Source organism: Periplaneta americana, chromosome 15, assembly GCF_040183065.1.
Source record: "Periplaneta americana isolate PAMFEO1 chromosome 15, P.americana_PAMFEO1_priV1, whole genome shotgun sequence".
Taxonomy (NCBI): domain Eukaryota; kingdom Metazoa; phylum Arthropoda; class Insecta; order Blattodea; family Blattidae; genus Periplaneta; species Periplaneta americana.
Window position 1 is genome coordinate 112,024,010 of NC_091131.1, and position 17,212 is coordinate 112,041,221.

At 36.7% G+C, this 17,212-nt stretch overlaps 1 protein-coding gene across 6 annotated transcripts in view; it reads left to right on the forward strand.

The window, feature by feature from the left end:
- ed (echinoid) overlaps positions 1 to 17,212 on the forward strand; it is a 927,271-nt gene that overhangs the window by 767,019 nt on the left and 143,040 nt on the right. For all 6 annotated transcript variants that reach the window (XM_069847996.1, XM_069847999.1, XM_069848000.1 and 3 more), the window contains exon 3: positions 3,660 to 3,854. In XM_069847996.1, the coding sequence (XP_069704097.1) occupies positions 3,660 to 3,854 (195 nt within the window). The remainder of the gene's footprint in view (positions 1 to 3,659; positions 3,855 to 17,212) is intronic.

Sequence of the window (17,212 nt, forward strand, 5' to 3'; positions counted from 1 at the left end):
TAGAAACATTACCACGCTGAATAATGTATTATTATTATTATTATTATTATTATTATTATTATTATTATTATTATTATTATTATTATTATTACTGACCACTAAGTATGTGTTTCTATAATTCTTCTGTACGTGCATGAATATTGATATTTTAGATCTTCTCCCTAGAAGGATGAAATTATTAGGTTTTATCTCAATTTTAATCTTCTTAATCATTAAATGAGGGTAAATATTTATTAGTTATTCATTTAATAATAATATTGTAGAAAACCTGATTCAATATTATGTGCCAACGAACTGTTAAACGTCGGGAATTGACATGTGTTAAATCATAGCCAGGAAGAGAAAGATGAGATAAATGTAAAGAAGTCAACTACCTAATGGGGTTTGAAATATCTCGTGTTCTAAAGCCTTTTATAGAACAGAATTTCTCAAAAGAGTAATGATTAAAATAGCTTAAATAACTTGTCCATAAGAAGTTTTTTTAATTTTGAAAAACTACGAATTTCTCGCCCAAGTATCGAGAGAAGAAATTAGAAAATTCCTGATTATATTCAAGAGGACGGTTAAAAAAAGAAGCAAGAAAAATCGTATATATTGTTCACTGACACTTGATGACAGCAGTGACATTACTGATACAGCAAAGCTTGAGATTTTTAACCGCGGGATTGATCAAGATGTTAGTACAGGAACAACCACTGTTGTAGTTTCCATGCCAAGTACCTTTCCTCCGTCTCCTTACTTCATAGGCTGTCTGTCGCATGTAATCACTGCAGCTCGAGTTTTGATCACCGCTGCACTAAAACAGTATAGGAATTAAGTAAAATATTATAGCAGGTTATCACAGCGAAATGAAGGAGAAATATGACGTGGTCCAGGGAATATCATTTAAATCGACGGAAGCAAATTAAGTACGTAAATATGATCGCATTCCAGTTTTATTTTTGATCCAGAGAAAATATCTAGCCTTTTTAGAAAAATAACACTCAGCGGCCATAAAATTATTTACTGAATTGATCATATTGCTTATCAATTTTAGGAAAAAAATCTATCATAAGAACCACGGTCCACTAGAAACATCGCTAGCGTAGCGATAAACCCATTCGGCCATGGTGAAACAAAAGAAAATGCGAGCGAGGATTTAGTTCACGAAAAGAAAATGAACATTTTGCAAGACATCAAACGTTATCAAAATTTCATCCATCTAGCATCTACATATCCAGCACCTAGCACTAAAAATAAAAACTGACATAGCAACCACGCATCCTTAAGATTTCACCTAATTATGTCTTTGTCTTAAAATTATTATACGGTCCTCAGTCTCTCGTCACGTTATCTATCCCTTCACCAAACCCACTTTAACCTTGCCACATTCCTCGGCCTTTTATCACTTGACAATCCCCTCAACTAACCTAACCTAACCTTGTCACACTTCTCGGCCTTATCAGCCACCGGCTTAGCTCGGTCGGCTGAGGCGCTTGCAGTTGCGCTCAGATGTGGGTTTGATTTCCGCTTGGGCTGATTACCTAGTTGAGTTTTTCCGAGGTTTTCTCCAATAGTAAGATGCATGTCAGGTAATCCATGGTGAATCCTCGGCCTCACCTCTCCAAATACCATGTCGCTATCACCAATCCTATCGATGCTAAGTAACCTACTAATTAATACAGCGTCCTTAAATAACCAACTAAAAAAAGTCACTTATCTAGCCTGCCATCAAATCCACTTTAAGCTTCTCACATTCCTTGGCCTCATGTTACTTAGCTATCCCTTCACCAAACACACGTAACTTTCAGCTCTCAGTATTTACGCAAATGCACGCCTGTGAACGGTGAAACAGTCGAACACGATGTTCTTTGTTATAACTAAACAAACGTATGTAATGCTAACATCAATATATTTAAAAATATTAATGAAGAACGCCATAATGCTAACGAGAGCTTATTTCAAAATATTAATAAACCTTATCTCTGCCAGTGCGTCTAATTTAGACTAATACTCATAAAACCCCACCTAACCTTGTCACTAACAGTGTCAGTAACTTTCAGTAATGTTCAGAACAAAGAAGGCAGAGAGAGAAAAAAACAAAAATTTCTTCTGGTAACGACGTCACAGGCAAACGTCATCCATGTAATAATGTTGGTGACATAATGACATTGTGTATTTGGTTCCATTTGGTTATCATCGTAACGGCACTGTCGAAAGCTGCGGTATCTTCTCCTCCGGTTTAGTGAGTTTTCGTATTGAGGATCTGTAACAGTTTAGATTTGGTTTGTTCAGGCTTTAGGTATGCCTTGCATATACGCTTTTTGGTAGTAAGTATACAAATAAAAGTATAATTGTACTCCACATTGTGTTTTTTTTTTCGTAGAAATGCCTTTTTAGCCATTTTTTAAATTTGGAGTTTGTAATATTTCACGAAGTTGCAGAAATGTAAACTGTGTTTTCTACCACTTTTCAGCAATATTCATATCTAAATAAAAAATATGGTCATTTTTTAAGAAAAAAAAAACAAAATTAGGTCGTCACGACGGGCTACAGTTTTACCGAACTAAAATGAAAGCCGCTGACCCACGGTCCTCACCCTGACAATGATTATTGAATGTTACTGTTTCTTTCCTCGATTGTTTACAAAATTTTCGTAGCAAAATATTATATTATATTTTAAGAAATAGTTTTTCAGTACCGGTATCTCTTTGTTCGGATAGCTTTCATCATTCCTTAGAAGTCGTTTGCTGTTGACAGAGTTTGAATCTGTGAATTTCGTATCCAATGGACCAACGACGAGGCCACCCAGTACGGCTCCAATAGGAATAAGAAATTGTCATGTTGAGTTGCCATTGAATGGAAGTGACACGTTGGTACAAGGGGCGTAGGTAAAGTTCTTATTATCACCTCGAAAGAATTGAGCTGCGGCCGCGAGCTTCGGTGGAGGGGTTAGACCTTCTCTACACTCATGCTCCATCCATATTGACGCACTTCTGCTACCGATGGATGAGCTGGCGAAGACCTTGGATGTAGAAATCCTCATTTTGGCTCTTGAGGAAGTGTTCCACCTGAGAAATCACCTCGTCATCGTTCTGGAAATGTCTGCCACGCAGTGGACTCTCCATGCGAGGAAAGAGGAAGAAGTCACTAGATTCCAGGTCGGGCAAGTATGGAGGATGAGGCAGAATTTCATATTCCAAACGAGCTGCATGTGTCACTGTGTTGGGCAGAATGAGCTGGTGCATTAAGTCTTGAATCAAACGCACTCCCTTTGTGAGCTTTTCGCGGCGTTTTTCCTTGATAGACTTCCGTAACCTCGTTAGAAGGTCTCTGTAATATTTTCCGGTAATTCTTTGGCTCTTACGAGCGTAATCTGTCAGGAGCACACCATGGAAATCCCAAAAAATGCTCAGCAATATCTTTCCTGCCTTAACCTTTTTCAGGGGTGGTGATTCTACGTGCTTCCAATGTTTGCTGTGTTTCTTCGTCTCTGAGCCATAATGGTAAACTCAGACGTTGAAAAAAATCTGCTTGCACAAGTGCAATATTTTCACAATCGAATCCCTATCTGTACAGGTTGAGCTATTCTACTTTAAACGCTCTAGTGGCGTTCTAAGGTACTACAAGACGAGAATTTTTAAATAAGTTTATGAACCCCCCTCGTACATTGCCCACAGGCTCGGCGTCGCAACAGCAGGGCGACGCCCGGGACTTGAGACGCCACTCGTCGGTGAGCGATGTGCCGCTGGACAGCAACGTGCTGCGCAAGGTGGCCAGCCTCACGCTGGACAAGGCCACCATCGAGCAGCGCGTGGCCAAGCCGAAGTTCGTGCCGGAGAAGCTGGACTTCCAGATCTACGAGAAGTTCGAAGGTAAGCCTTCATTTTTCAGCTCCGAATTTTAAACATTTTCTGAATGTCAGGTTTTTGCTTCCTGAAAGAGATGTGACGATTCATGTAGATCTGTGAGGTACGGCAGACCACCACCAGAGCTATGGTATACGGATTTGATGGCTGGAGAGGAATGCGTAGTGTGATGGATGATGGAGCCGGATAGCATGCAACTCAATCCATCATGGTTGTACATAATACTATTTGGGCTGAAGTGCTTAGGAATGTTCCATGTTCTGCCCTATAAAACCTCTATACCACTATGCTTGTGATAATCTACATTTAAATTATTTTTCTCTGTAGCCTACGATTAAAGTGCTTAATGTATAAGTTGTAACGTGCTAGCAAAGATATTGTCATCATCATCATCACCACCACCACTATCATTACGACCACCTTTGCCACTATCATCAATCCCATCCTCCTTTCAATCTTCCTAAGTTATGACTAAATACCGTTTTCTTAGTCCAACAACATTGAAATGAGTATAAGTATGCACGGGGTATACTTCGTCACGTGTCCTTCAGTAGACACCCTGCTCACAAGCACAAGTAACGCGCATTACGGGCACTCTAAATAGGTTCCTTGCTCCTAAATAGGTACATCATACTTCAGTTTAGCAAAGTTTATGATATTATGCCCTACTAGTTGAAATGAAGGTGCCTAAAACAAGTACAAAGAAGTGTATATAGTATTTGTGGACTTAGAAAAGACGTTTGATAGGGTGGATTGGAATAAACTGATGGCGATCCTAAAGGAAATTGGCGTGAATTGGAAAGAGAGGAGGCTGTTCAATAACCTTTATATGAAACAACGAGTCAAAGTCAGGATAGGAGAAGAAATGTCAGCAGGAAGTGAAATAGGGAGAGGAATACGACAAGGATGCCCTTTATCACCTACCCTATTCAACATCTACTTAGAGGATTTAGTGAAGAACTGTTTTTGGAACATTGGAGGAGTAATAGTAGGAGAAAGAAGAATAGGCCTAAAGTGTGTAAGATTTGCTAATGATATGGCGTTATTAGCAGAAGAGGAGATGATACTAAGGGATATGCTACTGGAGCTAAATGACAGCTGTGAGCAGTATGGAATGAAGATAAATGCCAACAAGACGAAGACCATGGTCATAGGGAGAAAAGTAAAGAAGGTGAACTTGCTCATTCTAAATGAGATAGTAGAGCAAGTGGACAGCTTCAAATACTTGAGGTGTACTATAAGCAGTAACATGAGGTGTTGCCAAGAAGTCAAAAGGAGAATAGCAATAGCAAAGGAAGCTTTTAATAGAAAAAGGAGCATCTTCTGCGGACCTCTGGAGAAAGAACTAAGGAAGAGACTAATGAAATGCTTTGTGTGGAGTGTAGCATTGTACGGGGCAGAAATCTGGACATTACGACGAAGTGAAGAGAAGCGAATAGAATAGAAGCATTTGAAATGTGGATATGGAGAAGGATGGAGCGCGTGAAATGGACACAGAGAGTAAGGAGCGAAGCTGTGTTGGAAAGAGTGGCTGAAGAAAGAATAATGCTGAAACTGATCAGGAAGAAGAAAAGGAATTGACTGGGTCAATGTTTGAGGGAGACAGAGAAGGCAGAAAATAGGAAAGACTGGAGAATGCTGGGCTTGCAGTAAAAGACCTGCCCTTGGGCAGAACACTATGAATGAACGAAAACAAGTACGAAAGTACAGAAGTGGGTACAAGAACGCGCACTGTAGGGTCATTCTAAACAGGTTCCTTACTCCTAAACAAGTACTACAGTATTCTTCAGTTTAGTAATGTTTATGATATTATGCCCTGCTAGCTGAAATAAAGGTGGCTGAAACAAGTACGAAAGTATAGGTGTGGGTAGAGGAATTCGGAAGAAACATGTCTGTGTAAGTAGCGACATAATTGTGTGTAATTTATGTAAGACTGACATAATCTGTTCTAAAAGATGGTATTTTAAGCAGCACTGTAATAAGAAAACATAAAAACCATTTGAAATTGATAGAAAGTAGTGAGTCTGACGATCTATCTCCAACTAGTAATTCAGTGCCAGCAGACGAATTTAGCAAAGATCTGTATGAAATGATGGTCCATGCCAACATTCCTTTCAACAAAGTTGAAGACAAGCATTTTAAAAATGTCGTTGAAAAGTACACTTGTACATAAGGGCAATATCTGTGTTTTAAGTTAAATCTTACATCAGAGATTATTGTAATATAGGTTTAAACATGTTAAGAGTAGTGCCTCTGATACAGTAACATTTTAAGTTAACATTTTATATCAAAGATTATTGTAATATGGGCTTAAACAATTCATTAAGAGTAGTGCTGTGAAACAGTAACATTTTAAGTTATAGCCTTATAGCCCCGATATCGCTTCCTGTGACTTTCTTATTCCCGTTACTAAAGACAAAGCTCCGGAGCATTCGATTTGAGAACTCTGAAGCAGTGCTCAAGAAATGTGAGGCGAATCTGAAGGATCTGCGTCGTGTGTTTGAGGACTGAAAGAAACGCTGTAACGAGTGAATTCAAGTAGAAGGGGACTACTTTGAAAAAGAACATGTAAACATTGAAGTAGAGTATAAAAATCTGGAAAAAAAAAAAAAATCTGTATTTCTTGATCAGCCCTCGTATAACCTGTGTAATTGTGTACCGACCAATGTAATTCTCTTCTCTAATCCAAGAAAGTAACTAATAGTTCCTTCCCTTCTCGTTTTTCTTTTTTGTCCTGCTCTTCAACCTTTCCTTCGTCACCTAAATTCTTACTCTTCTCTTCTTCCACCATCTTCTAGTAGATATTATCCTCCTCCTCTTACTTCTCCGTTTCCTTAATATAGTCAGTGTATTTATTTTCTTCTGTATTATTTTTCCTAATAAAACTCCCTCTCCACCTTTCGCCCTACTCTGATTTATTCTCTTCTATTCATCTTTAACCCAGCTTTCTTCATCTCGTTTTCTTCCTCTTCCTCCTTCACCTTTCTTACCTATTCTTTCTACATCTCTTCCTAATTTACATTCTCGTCCTCTTCTATCTACTTCATTTTTTCTTATTCCACTTCCTATTTCACCTTTTCCTCTATACTGACTTCATCTTCTCACTCTACTTCACTTTCTTTTCCTCTTTTCCTACGTTATCATCATATTCTTAATGCACATTCTCTTCTTCTTTTTCCCATTTTGTCTTCTTTTGATTTTTCTTTTACCACTTAATTTCAATCTACTCCATTTTCTTTTCCTCTTCCCCCTTCATCTTCTCATTCTGCTTCACCCTCTCTTCCTCTTTTTCCCACTTCACCTCGCCATTGTAATCCACTATGTCTTACTCTCTTTCCATTTCATCTTCTCATTCCGCTTCAGTTTCTCTTCCTCTTTTTCTCACTTCACCTTCTCATTCTTCCCCTTTTCCCATGCAGTCTCTCATTCTACTTCACCTTCTCTTCTTCTTTTCCCCCACTCCATCTTTCCATTCTACTTTACTCTTTCTCTTTTTCCCATTTCATCTTCTCATTCCACTTCATTTCCTCTTCCTCTTTTTCACTTCTTCTCATTCTATTTGACCTTCTCTTCCTCTTTTCGCCACTTCATCTTCCCATTCTACTTTACTCTTTCTCTTTTTCCCATTTCATCTTCTCATTCCACTTCATTTCCTCTTCCTCTTTTTCACTTCTTCTCATTCTATTTGACCGTCTCTTCCTCTTTTCGCCACTTCATCTTCCTATTCTACTTTACTCTTTCTCTTTTTCCCATTTCATCTTCTCATTCCACTTCATTTCCTCTTCCTCTTTTTCACTTCTTCTCATTCTATTTGACCTTCTCTTCCTCTTTTCGCCACTTCATCTTCCCATTCTACTTTACTCTTTCTCTTTTTCCCATTTCATCTTCTCATTCTATTTCACTTTCTCTTCCTTTTTTATCTTCATCTTCTCATCTCTACTTCATCCTTTTTTCCTCTTTTCTAACTTTTCTTGTCATTATACTTAACCTCCTCTTCTTCTTTTCCCACTTTATCTTCTCATCTTACGTCAACTTCTTTTCATATTTTTTTCAACTTAATTTTCTGTTCCTAATGCAGCTTCTTTTCCTCTTTAGCCCAATTAATTTTCTCTACCTGCCCAATCTTCTTTTCATCGCTCAGCTTCTCTTCTATTTTAACTTCATTTCTTCTTCGTTTTCTTCCTTTTTTACATTATATTCCTTTTTCCCCAGCGCCAACTTTTTTCATAAGTACTTTATATTCTGTTCCTTTGTTTCCGGTTAATTTTCTCTTCCTACTTCATCTTTCTTTAATTCTCTTCCTCACTCATCTTCTCTTTCTACTCATACTCTCTTCCTCTTTTGGCCATTTTATTTTTCTTTTCCGTTCACTTTCTCTTCCTCTTCTTGCCACTTCATTTTATCTTCTTTCCCTTCATATTTCGGCTTCCTTTCATATTTTCATACCTGATTTTCATCATCTTTCCTTTTTCTTCCCATTTCATCTTATCTTCATTTTTTATCTCTTCTCCTCTCCTCGTCCTTCCTCACTTTCCTTATTGTCACGTTATTCCTTCTTCAGATCAGTGAAAGACAACAATTAATATGAGTAGCGTTCTTGTTTCTGTAAGACATGAATAATAACTTATAAATAATGTGGAATTCCAGGATTCGTTTTGTTGATCCTCTTATCTATTGAAAATGATACTCGAGTCTCAGATGGAATGTAATCTGGTCAGAATTAAATTAGGTAACATCATTTTATCGCTAATTTAAACCTGATTTTTCTACAAATTTTATAATATCATTGGAACTTTCCCAAAGAATTCAGTTGCGAGGAAAAAAAAAATTGCCTGAGATTATCAACGCTAGAGATTATCACAGGCATCTTACCTTTATCTCATATCGGATCATCCTCTGTTACACGTATCCATCTGACAGACTGTCATGTAACATTTCACAATCGTACGTCGACTAGAACGTTGTTTTATTGCACTAATATTTTCGAACATATTAAAATTGCTTCAGAGTCGATATATTCCTGCCTTATGAATAAATGTCTTCAGATTGGAGGTACATACGTGTATGGATTGCATGTTGGAAAGTGATTTTTCTCTTTGCTATACCTCATCCAGTAGAATGGAAACCATAAGGGAAAATATCTTTCCACCAGAAAGTAACTGAGGTATTCGACTGACCACTCAGCACTCGTGAAAGACAAAACAGATTATGTCAAACGTATAAATAGGGCGGAAACAAATTATGAAACTGGTGAGAGGAATGTTTCACTACTATCTAATAAACATTATAGAATGCATTAAATAAAATATAAGGCTAACATGAATAGGGTATAGAAGATAAGAAATGTTGTTCAAAATAAAAAGACCCTTTATACAAGCCTTATCACACATTAGACTCGTATGAGACAGTGTTATGCAATAAAATAACCAGTATGCATTACTATAACGGTCACAACACAAAGCAACGCTGAGAAATTTTCCCATTAAATTTGAGCCGTGTATGGGACCGGTGTCCACCCAGCTTCGTGATTAATTTCGGGAATTATGATAGGTAGCGAAACCCGGTTACTAGCTGTAACGGCTGGGAGGATCATCGTGCTAACCACAAGGTAACTCCGTTTTGATTGGTTGATCGTTTACTTCTGCTGAGGCATTTGAAGTGAGGCCAGCAGCCGGTTGATCGGTCTTGGCTCTTCACACCTTGTCGCGCCAAGAATTATTATTATTATTATTATTATTATTATTATTATTATTATTATTATTATTATTATTATTATTATTATTATTATTATTATTAAATGCCGGATTGATTGCCATTTCCATTGCAAAAGATACAGATAATTTTCGTAAGATCTCAATTCCTACTGATTGTGTGCATGATGGACATGTCCCTGATACTACCAATAGAGGACATGCGGATAGACAGACCGGTCGATAGATGGCAGTGCTCCAATGTATCAACTACAGTAACAGGTCACTGTAATATCAACGTCACTGTACTCCAGACAGCCAATAGTCGCGAAATGACCTTGAAGTTAAAGCGCCAATAGAGCAAATAAAATTTAAGATGAATAACTTTGATGTTGTTTGTGGTAAAGTGGGGCAAGACGTGTCGAAGAAAATGGAAAAGGTGTTAAAAAAAAAGCAAAGGGTATCATACATTATATTCCATTTCAATGATAATGTCGGGTGAAAATTTTTCTCTTAATGACTCAGAATTAGATTCAAATAATATCGCCCATTTTGAATATGCTCCTCTTGTGTCGGCTGTCAACTTATGATAGACGACATTAAAATATATGGATCATATGCGGAGACAAAGAGAAAGGCAGAAATAGGAAAGACTAGAGAATGCTGGGTTTGCAGTGAAATATCTGACTTTGGGCAAAACACTATGAATGAAAGTGTTAGCTGAAGCATAAATAAGTTTTTCGAAGTGCAAGGTTTTGTTGGCTGAGAATAGGAAATCTTTTTTATTTGAAAATTTGCACAAGGTAATCATTGTACATTGCAACTTAGGACTCATAAACTGAACTAAATGAAGCATGTGAAAAAATCATAGCATACTTTAGCTTGCTTTTCATGTGCATTTCATTCTTAAATAAATAGTTCATTTTCGTACTTACTTACTTACAAATGGCTTTTAAGGAACCCGCAGGTTCATTGCCGTCCTCACATAAGCCCGCCATCGGTCCCTATCCCGTGGAAGATTAATCCATTCTCTATCATCATATTCCATCTCCCTCAAATCCATTTTAATATTATCCTTCCATCTACGTCTCGGCCTCCCCATAGGTCTTTTTCCCTCCGGCCTCCCAACTAACACTCTATATGCATTTCTGGATTCGTCCATACGTGCTACATGCCTTGCCCATCTCAAACGTCTGGATTTAATGTTCCTAATTATGTCAGGTGAAGAACACAATGCATGTAGTTCTGTGTTGTGTAACTTTCTCCATTATCCTGTAACTTCATCCCTCTTAGCCCCAAATATTTTCCTAAGAACCTTATTCTCAAAGACCCTTAACGTATGTTCCTCTCTCAAAGTGAGAATCCAAGTTTCACAACCATAAAGAACAACCGGTAATATAACTGTTTTATAAATTCTAACTTTCAGATTTTTTGACAGCAGACTGGATGATAAAAGCTTTTCAACCGAATAATAACAGCCATTTCCCATATTTATTCTGCGTTTAATTTCCTCCCGAGTGCTATTTATATTTGTTACTGTTGCTCCAAGATATTTGAATTTTTCCACCTCTTCGAAGGATAAATCCCCAGTTTTTATATTTCCATTTCGTACGATATTCTGATCACGAGACATATTCATATACTTTGTCTTTTCTGGATTTATTTCCAAACCTATCGCTTTACTTGCTTCAAGTAAAATTTCTGTGCTTTCCCTAATCGTTTGTGGATTTTCGCCTAACATATTCAGTCATCCGCATAGACAAGAAGCTGATGTAACCCGTTCAGTTTCAAACGCTATTATCCTGAACTTTCCTAATAGCGTATTCTAGAATAATGATAATAATAATAATAATAATAATAATAATAATAATAATAATAATAATAATAATAATAATAATAATAATAATGTACTATCGTATCCACAAATTCACTCTAAATAGAAACCAACCTGACTAAACTAAAGATGCATATAAGTTTATACAGAATTCTCATATGGAATTAAATTAGAATTTCAGTGCTTATCACTTTGAAATATCTTGCCTATATGGAATGATTATGGGACACTGAGAAAGAAACAATTAGCTTCAGAATGGTATAGTGAGATATTTTTAATGTAGCCTATATGATTGTATCTACGAAAAAATGTAGGACTGGAAATGTCATTTCTGTTCTACCACTCACAACATAACCTAAAACAAGTTGAAATGATATAATGTTGTAATTATATTATACAGTTCCAAGAATGTAATATATGAGGTTATGTATTACGTTACAAAAATTGGATTTAAAATTGTGAAAATTGTTATTTTTAATTAAAATGTTTATCTCTCAGTGGAAAAAAAATACTTTCATCTTTCTTTAAGGTCAGAGGTCACATTTTAAACCAGAATTCCATGTGAAACCTTGCGTGACATGAGGAATTCTTGCACACATAAAAATGCGTGCATTTCTTCACGTATCTATAGCCAGGCGACATTCAAAACAGAGCGCTTTCGTTCTGAAGTCACTCATGACGTCATTGCTCTACACCAGAGGTTCTCAACCTTCTGAAGATTGTGAGCATCGCCCACATGTGATACTAAGTGAGCGAGCACCATTAAATCCAATAGGTTTAATAGGCCCTATATGGATATTACTCGACCAAAGCCAGTGGAGTCCTGCAACCCGGAGCCGTGGCGCTACTGCTCCTGCGTTCGCAATACCTCATCGCGATAGTTCACATTACGCCAGCGGCTCCACTCGCCTTGGTCGAGTAATACATAGATAAAATAGATAAATAAACAAATAAAAGAATTTTTAAAACACTCACAAGGGTTGATCATATCCTTGAGCTTGGGTGTTACTCAGAATATCAGTGATGTCCAGGAAGAAGTCGCTTAAGTTAGCTACACATAAACACTCCTGTGGATTACTTAATCGTAATCGTGCTTTTTTCTTGAGGTATTTCATAAGTGAGAAATTCCTTCACATAGGTAGGTTGTCCCGAACATAGCCAGATATTTGAGAGAAACACTCTGCAGTATTTGGAACCTATTTATATCTTTTGCTCCCCAAAGACTAGAATTTCTCATTTTGAAACAAAATATTTCAGCGCTAAGAAAGACTGGAGATCTATCAATTCAAATATGTCAAGAGCAACCATATTATTCTCTTGAATAATCTTGATTTTTCTGACTAAGTCCACACTGAATTGAGAGGGGTTATACATCAAGAAATATGGAAAGGCTTATCATGTCTGTAAGATATTGTAATGGATGGATAGGAACACTATTTGTTCCCGCTCGTACAATGAAGTTTGAATTGAAGAAAGGATCTAAGGAGTGTTAGTGCTCGCGAGCACTTTTTTCCTTGTATGACGGGAGCACCAAATGCCATTAAAAGAGCACCAGGGACCTGTTTCATAAAAGTAATAAATTAATACTATGTTTTAACATTAAGTAATGTTATTATATTATTGTTCCGTTTCATAAAAGTATTAGTTAATATGATTTATTACTGTAAACGCTCATAATATTACTAAAATAAAATAATAATATTAGTAAAGTGGTTCATAAAGCAGCAAAGATAATAAAGTTTATTAATATTACTAACGTTAGTTTCATAAGTGCATTTTAACTAGGTTTAACTATTTGTAAAAAGTAAATGCCAATGTAGGGTTAGATTTTGAAGATAAGACAGTGGGAACATTTGAAATGGATAATTATGACTCAAATAGTGATGTCTCTTCAAGCTCGTTTCATTTCTTTTCCCCATTTTAAAAAGTATCAGAGACAAAATTAATGACCATCCCTTTGTACTTACAAATGACTGTGACAGGCTCCAATGTAAATGGACCAGATTGAAACTGAAACCCATAAAATCTACTGCAGTACCTATTATGCTTAAAATGAGAAAAAAATAGACTGATTTGCTTATCTAATTGGGAAAGAGGATCAACAGGAAAGGGTGAAACCTAAATTAAATTACAGTAGCCTATAGAACTATTATAAAGCAATTATGTTTTACATTATTTTATGTTATTTGACTTAACGTTTTTTCCTCCTTTCACGTTATCATTTTTTTAATTATAATAATTATTCAGAAATATATGCCTAGGCATATTGGTCTCAATAAGTTTCTCCAATTGTTTTAAGAGTAGTTTTAAAAGAATATGGGATATCTATATATCATGACGCTTCTGTGACTGATATATTGTTTTTAAAATTTCGAACTTTGCACCAGAGAGACGTGAACAATTAGGAATGACAAATGTCTGTTTACAATATTTTAGATTTATCAAATTGTTTATTTTAAATAGATCGACTGTGTAACAAATAGCAGAAATAATAACTTAGAGTTGCAATGATTTACAATCCTATGTGAAATAACTTGTCTCCCAAACATTTATACACATTACTATTTACTCTGTTGTTGCTATTAAACACAGTACATCGAAACCTATTTTATTCAATATTTGTACAAGTTAACAGAGAGGACAATCAAATGCTCTCTAATTGTTAGAGAGTATTTGAAATAATATAAAAAACTGTAGACCAATACGTGGTTGTTTGTCAGCCTTAACCTCAAATCATTTATTTATAATTGCTGCAAACGATATAAACACACTCTAACCACCGTTTACCACGCATGACCATCAACGACTTTGTCTCATATAGAATGCGGTCATTAATAAATTAATAATATTACTGTACGTATTTTATGAGTTGTGTTAAACGTTTATGAAACAGAACTTAGTCTATTAATAAAATTATTTTCATGGCTGTATAATATCACTCAGGCCTCAGGTTGAGAATGCCTGCTCTACACCCACTAACTGATTACGAGAGGCGTGACAGAGGGGTAGGCCATTTACCCTTTAAGATTGACCTGATTTACGCTAATGTACTAACAATAGAACAATGCTTTACTATACAGTTTAAGAGTCTCAAGACGATGACGTAAACTCCACTCCAGTCTAACTGGTAGAAGCATTTGGTTTCTGCGCACTCTGAAATGTTTGTTGCCTGGCTATAATTAGTACACAGCAGTGGCGAAGCTCTTAAGAGGCTTAGCCTACCTAAAAAATTTGAGTTATTATAGTATCAAGTAACAGTATAAGTTCGTAATAACGATGTATCGTAACACTTGGTTTCACTCCGATCCTTCCATATATAAAATTCACTGTTGGCAGTCATTCCATTGCGAGAGGCTAGTCTCAGAAGCCTCAGTAGCAGAATTTGGAACTAGCCTTAACTGCGATATAATACGCCGCGCTATGTTGGTTTTTTGTGAATGCGCTGCATTGTTGTGTTAGTTTAATCAAAGGTGCATGCGCGCTTGTGTGTTACCCTTGCGACCCTTTTTCCGAATCGAATATTCCGAATAGCATTTATTCCGAATGTTCCCACTTTCCGAAAACGGATTTTCCGATTCCGTTTTTTAAATACATATCGCACAATACAATAAAGAATTGTTGCCATGTTACATTCGGCATACAAAATTCTAGTGCAGCACAAAAAAATTTTCTCACGGTGTCTTTAGACACTGATACTCGGCAACTGAAAATACATATATGCTATCCCTAGCCTTCTTGCCATATGAAGGTGTCTCCGAAACCTTTGAAGAATTGCGAGAACATGCTTGCGATGAAATTCTATCCATTCTGTCTTACTTTGACATCACTTACGTGACAGGCATAACAGCTCGTGGCAGAAGACGTGCAATACCACCGCGCTATCCACCGCACTTATGGAATCAGTAACAGGCCACGATTCAAAATAAGCATAAGATCAACAATCTAAGTGATTTTTTTTTATTTTAGTAGATTATTTTACGACGCTTTATCAACATCTTAGGTTATTTAGCATCTGAATGAGATTAAGGTGATAATGCCGGTGAAATGAGTCCGGGGTCCAACACCGAAAGTTACCCAGCATTTGCTCATATTGGGTTGAGGGAAAACCTCGGAAAAACCTCAAGCAGGTGACTTGCCCCGACCGGGAATCGAACCCGGGTCACCTGGTTTCGAGGCTAGACGCGCTAACAGTTACTCCACAGATGTGGACATCTAAGTGAAGGCTTCCACAATAGGTTTCAACAAGTGGTTGGAAGACACCATCCTGACTTTTATTCTGATCTGTCAGAATTGCAAACAGAACAGGGCGATTGTGAAGTTACAATAATGAATTACGAATGAGTCGACGAGCCAAAGCACTGCCGAGGAATAAATGGTTGACTGTCCAGAAGAGGATAAAACAATAGCTATGGAGTACAGGGTTTACAAGGAAGAAGGACATCGGTTTGATTACCTTGACTTTACTTTATGAACCTTTACTGCTACTGCTAACTCTTTTCTTTTTTAATTTTCCTGTCAACCTAAATCGTAGTTTACAAGATAATATGTTGTTTGATGTTTTATTAAATTATTTTGAAATTTCAGAATTTAATGATATTCGGATAAAATAAACTTCGGAAAATGTGTCTTAGGAAAACTTGACATATGAACTTTCGGCCTTCGGAAAAAGTACCTTTCGGAAAAATTGTTTCTAAAAAATGACCCGTAGCCGTGTGTTATATATTAATTTTGTGTGAAACGGCTCATACTGAGAGAACATTGAGGTCATTATTTGCAGAATTAAAAGAGAAACTGTTTTTCAGGTTGGGAGTATGAAAGAAAATTATCTTACAAAGATAGGAGATCGACACTACATTTGCACATTAAAATAGCGGATGGAGGAAGACAAAATAGGAAATTTCAATATTCATATTCTGGCTGATATGTAAATATATTATCAGGCAGTACATCTCACTTGACGATATGTGTCACAGGAAAAACAATTGTTTGTATGCATCTGAAGTCTGACTAGTGTAATATGTAGCTAATCGGCGATGTATGCAATCGAGGGGGAAAGGAACTGGCCACCCTACCCTATTATGTCCTGGCCTAGTTGCCTCATGTAGAGCTCGGAATTTTAGGTGCTAAAAGTTAAGAATGATATTGAGTGTAGATGAATAGAAGTGGTGCCCATGAGAAGGGTTTTAAGCTTAGTTCACAAGATTCCGAAATGTAATAATAGACAATAGAGTCAGAAGGACTGAGCAATGGATCTTGTAAACCGTGCGCTAATTTGTAAGTTGTGGTTAAAATGTTTAAAGACCTTTAACGGTACCAAAGGAAAAATACTGAATGACAAGAATGGCATTTCAAAGAAGTGGAGATATAGCAATGATCTCGTAAATCGTGCGCTAGTTTGTAAGTGGTGGTTAAGAGAATTAGAGACTTTTAGCGGTACCGAAGGGAAAATACTGAATGACAACTCAAAGAAGTGGGGGCATGGCTTCTATATTTATAAACTATAGCGAGGAACAATATTAACTTTTAGCATCTAAAATTCCGGGCTCTACCATAAGTGGTGCCATGTTGGTAGTACTTGTGAAGTTCAGATCTATCTTCGGACAGTTGACTAAACAACAACAACATGGTATAAGAAATATCCTTGGCTAACAGGGTGCTCTGAGACGAATAATTTATATTGTTATATCTGTATTCTGTTTGGGGATGAAATTGAGTGGTCATCATTTTTTGTGGGGTCTGTGTTACAAAAAATTTTGATATAAAAGCCGAGAAACATCTGCTGTATAAAATATATAAGGTAAACAGATTTTTTTCAACCTACCCAGTATTTAGAGTTAGAC